Below are 4,773 nucleotides of genomic sequence, written 5' to 3'. Positions count from 1 at the left end.
AAATCCAGCTCGTCCTGTCTCTTGCTAGGAAAACTAATACAGACACTAATGGAGAAATAAAAACTAGAATAATGAGAATATTGCTATTCACAGGAAGAAAGCAAGGCTATGAATTTTGCTTATCAGTAAATATAGAGGAGCCATTATCTGTTTTTAGTCTTCAGGATTATCCCAAGGTTGAAGCACTAGGGTATAGTTTTTCCAATCAGGACAACCTTTAAATATGCCCCAAGAGTCCGATATATAGGCTGCCTTTACCCCTGCTTTTCACTTGAGCCGTCAGCATCCCTTGGTTAATGGATAATAGTACCATGGCCATTATCTGCCCACTGCTTCTCAGGTCTTCTGAATGTTGTGTCCTAGTAGAAAGCAGATCCTGGGACTATAAGCAAGCCATGTTCAACTCACACATAGGAAGGAATTGCTAATAAGGGCAATGCACCATTTTCCAGCACAGAGTAGAACACACAGAATTGAAAGGAGAGAATATTAGTGGTGCCTCAATTCCTATTTTGCCTCTCACTATTAGACTTGAATGAGAACAGATGTATAACTTCAATCATTAATTAAAGATTGACATTCTCCACATATCATCCCTGACTCCAAAATTATTCTCAGTTCCAGTTCGAGGATGTTGTACAGTCTCTGCAATGTATGACTAGCTGTAGAATTCATGAAATTACTTCAGATTATGTGAGTAGGCATTATGGGTTGTAACAATTAAGAAATCTAGCTTCATTTTTTTTAAAATGAAATTGGAGTTAAAAAGCAAAATTGGAGTAAAAACACTTCCCATCCATCCATCCATCCTTCCAACTATCCTTCCATCTATCTATCCTTCCCTCCCTCCATCATCCATCCATCTATCCATCCATCATTCATCCATCTATCCTTTCCTGCTTCTATCCATTTATCCATGCCTCCCTCCGTCCATCTATCCATCATTCCTACAACCCTTCTATCCATCCATCATTTCATCCATCCATCCATCATTCATCTATCCCCAATCCATGTATCCTTCTACCCATCCTTCCTTCCTATCATCCTTCCATCCATCCTTCCTTCCTTTCATCCATCCTTCCATCCTTCCTTCCACGTTTCCATCTATCCATCCATGCCTCCCTCCCTCCATCCATCCATTCATCCATCCATCCATTGTTCCATCCATTCAATCTATCCATTTATTCAACAGATATTGTTGATAATCTCTTCTCCCATAGAACTTACATTCTAGTGGGTAGAAACAGGGTAAGCAAGCAAACAGCAAACATATAATATACATAATGTATTGATAAATGCAAAGGAGAAGAAGAAAACACAGAAGGGCAAGAGGAAATACCAGAGGAGATGGATTAATTTTAAATAGGGTGAGGAGAAAGCCCTCTTTGAGAAGATGATAAGTCGGCAAGGAAATTAAAAATACAAGTCAGAGAATTATTCTAATATCTGAGGGCAGAACATCACAGGCAATGAGAATAGCAAGGGCAAAAGCTCTGGGTGGCTTTGAGCAAGTTCCTCCTCCCTCCTGCGTAGTTTGATTTCCTCTTCCAGCAAATGTGAACAATAAGATGTTAAGAGTACCTACCCCAAAGGGATTATTTTGAGGATTCAACGACTTCACCCTCAGGAAAACACTTCAAGTTGTCTGGGAGCACAGTCCACTCTCAATACATCTTGGTTACAATCATTATTTTGTATTATTGATCTTTACATCCTCAGTGTTGGCAGAGTTTCTGGTGCTTAAAAAACATTTGATCAGATCAGAGAAGAGGAAAAAATTGTCATTTGCTTATTCAAGCCATGCTGTTCTGTGATATTCTGATCCTAGTTGCACATACAGAAATACATGTCTAAAACAGCACCTCGATTCTGGTCTACAACAGGACAAAGTTCACTGTGATTTCAGATAAGCTTGGCTAAAATAGGACTTGATGGAGATAGTCACGCCTCAGCGAAGAAAGAGAATCCCCTGTGTAATGTCAAAGGAGATTCAACCTCAATATTCTGCATCGAAGGGATAGTCCTCCAAATGAGAGGATCTGCAGAAACAAACAAACAAACAAAAAACAGAGAAACTGTGTTCCATCAAAGCAACAGCTCTGGTTCAGAAGGTATTCTTCTTGGTGGACTCTATGGTATTTGTTCTCTCTCAGCCACCTCCCTGCAAGAACACAAGAAGGGTGCTCACACCTTGACCTTCCCTCAAATCAATATGAGGGCTTTGCTAGGAAGGAGGACAGACAGTGACTAGGGTACGGGAAACAACTCGGAATGACAACTCATGGTAAGCCTGGTGTCAGGTGAGGCAACTGACAAGTCTTGTCCCAATCCACTGTCACATCATGAGCTAGGAAACAACAGCAGAATTGACAGCTTGGGGATTATTATGAGTATTAAATGAGATAATAGCACCGGCAAAGGGCTCAGGACCCTGGCACATTCTAAGCTAAGGTTCAATGGATGTTTGATGCAATGAGTATTATCATCCACTTTATAGGTAAAGAAACCAACTTGGAAAAAGTAGGAAATTTACCCACTGTCACACAGCTAAGAAACTAGTATTAGAGTTGGATTTGAGGCCAGGTGGACTTACTCCTGAGCCCACCAGCCCATTGCCTCCACTGGAAATAATGCTCATAGGAAGGTAAGTGGTTTAGTTTGAGGGAGAGTCCCATTTTATGTTCACCCTGCCTTTTTACACTAAGCAGCTGCTACTTTGTTAAACACTGATAAAAATAAGCCATTTTAAGATGAGGAAAGGCTGCTGTGATACTAAGGGTGGGCAGGATAGATATGGAATATCATGGCATGAAAGGTATGCTTGAGCTACTGAAACCATTTTTAAAAACTGAAAAATCATTTTGGCTATAGAAACATTGGAAGAAATTCAAATTGTCATTTAATTGCAGACCTCGCAGTAATAAATGCCAGACAACTCTCTTTGATATATTTAATTAGATACATTAATCAGAAAGTATTGATTGTAAAGAGATGATTTAGGATTCCCACCTAGCCAGAGTGAAAACTTTCTTTCAACCACATATCTGAGATTTAAAGTAAAGTTACTACCACCTCCTTTAAGAGGCATTTGGAGATTATTTAATCCAGCCTCCCCGGCCTTCTTGCTTGAATGCTCTAAACACAATCCCACCTCAGGGCCTTGGCACCTGCTGTTATCAATGCCAAGAGTGCTCTTCCCCCAAATATGCATATGGCATATTCCTCACAGCAAAGCCTCCCTTGACCCACCCCGTATAAAGGATCCGTCCCACTACCACCCACCACTTCCTACCCACTTTGCCCTACTTTATTTTTCTGTCTAGCATTTGTTACTATCTGACACATATATTTTGATTTGATTTATTTCTGTTCTGTTTTCTTCTCTCCCTCCCTAAGCACGTGGAGGCAGCAGCTTTGCATAGTATGATAACCCAAGCACCTAGAAGATGCCTGGCACATAGAGGACCACTAGATATTTATTGAATGCAGGAATAAATGAATGCTCGCCTCCTGCCTATTGACAACACACCTTCTGTTACAATTCTAGCTCTACATCCAGAAGTTCAGACAATGAGCAGCATTAGAGATGTGTCCATCACAGTGATTCCCAGGCACCCCAATTTTAACTTTCAGAACTGCCCCAAAATTGTATTTGAAGACAAAAGTAGTCCCAGCAGCCTTCTAATTCTTCCAACTAACCCTCTACCAGTTTAGAAAAACTCCTGACAATGCTCCTAGTTAACTCCATGCCACTTACGGCCACACGATACAGGCCCTCCAGTTTCTGTTGAAGCTGAGGATGGTTGCCATCTCCTCATCACTCAATTTAAAGTCAAAGACCTGGAAATATAGGAGTTCCAGTACATCATCAGTAAGGCCGTTACTGCTGTGACTGGAGACTGCTGGCCATTCTGGCAGGGAGCTTTAACAGCACAAACTGGCCACATGAGTTTTTTCCCATTATGTCCACAGGATACAAATTTTTCTCTAAATTAAGTCGTACACAAAAACCACAGTATTTGTAGTGCTCAGTGTTCCGGGGAGAGGAAGACAAGGCTCACAGGCACTAAGCCCCAGGTGTGCACAGGCCCTGTGCTCCATGATGCGCCCTTCAAGAGAACAGTTCACCAAGGACAGTTCATACCTCCTCTGCTGCTGGGAGGTGAGCAGGGAGGCCAGGACCGTCTGCTGTTGTGTGTGGCCCAGGGCCTAGCTGCTCAGGGGCAACTAAGGGTCTTCTCGGTGCTGTGAGGCACAGCTGTGCTCAGACCTGACAGGGCTTCACCAGGCACTGCCCCAGCATGTCTTTAGCCCATGAGTCATTAATCTCAGCTCTAAGGAGCCCAGATCTCTGGACTGGAAAATGATAGGGTGGTGGGAAGGGAGGGGGCCAAAGACAGTGCAGGGATGAGGTGAGAATCCTGGTGAGAGGGTCTGCCTGTGCCCCACTCCACTGAGGAGTACCAGGGCCGACCAGCCGGGATCTTACCTGAATGTTCTCAACAATGCGTGCCGGTGTCACAGACTTGGGGATCACAATCACATTCCTCTGGATATGGAAACGGATCAGAACCTGTGCGGAAAGGGGACATCATGTTTTCACTCAGCTACAAGGACCCCTTCTTTTATGGAAAGGAAAAATAAAACATCTCGGCAGCTCACTGTGGCTTCAGGTACAATCGCTGATACTGACTGAGCCCTTGACAGCTATAGACTTGTGCCAGCCCCCCGCCTCATTCTCTCCCTTCACCTTAGGGACAACCCTGTGATCTT

At 43.1% G+C, this 4,773-nt stretch overlaps 1 protein-coding gene across 1 annotated transcript in view; it reads right to left on the bottom strand.

The window, feature by feature from the left end:
• Positions 1–1,683: 1,683 nt before the first annotated feature.
• Positions 1,684–4,773, bottom strand: part of LOC105534694 (aldo-keto reductase family 1 member B10-like) — a 16,696-nt gene continuing 13,606 nt past the window's right edge. Inside the window, exons 8-10 of the mRNA XM_011973487.1 lie at positions 4,490–4,573; positions 3,758–3,840; positions 1,684–2,039 (exon numbers count right to left, since the gene is read on the bottom strand). Coding sequence (XP_011828877.1) covers positions 1,997–2,039; positions 3,758–3,840; positions 4,490–4,573 — 210 coding nt within the window. The 3' untranslated portion in view covers positions 1,684–1,996. The remainder of the gene's footprint in view (positions 2,040–3,757; positions 3,841–4,489; positions 4,574–4,773) is intronic.

The sequence above is a fragment of the Mandrillus leucophaeus genome, unplaced genomic scaffold, assembly GCF_000951045.1.
Source record: "Mandrillus leucophaeus isolate KB7577 unplaced genomic scaffold, Mleu.le_1.0 Scaffold1385, whole genome shotgun sequence".
Classification (NCBI taxonomy): Eukaryota; Metazoa; Chordata; class Mammalia; order Primates; family Cercopithecidae; genus Mandrillus; species Mandrillus leucophaeus.
Note: the sequence above shows the minus strand (reverse complement) of the source record. Positions and strands in the feature narration are given on the sequence as shown.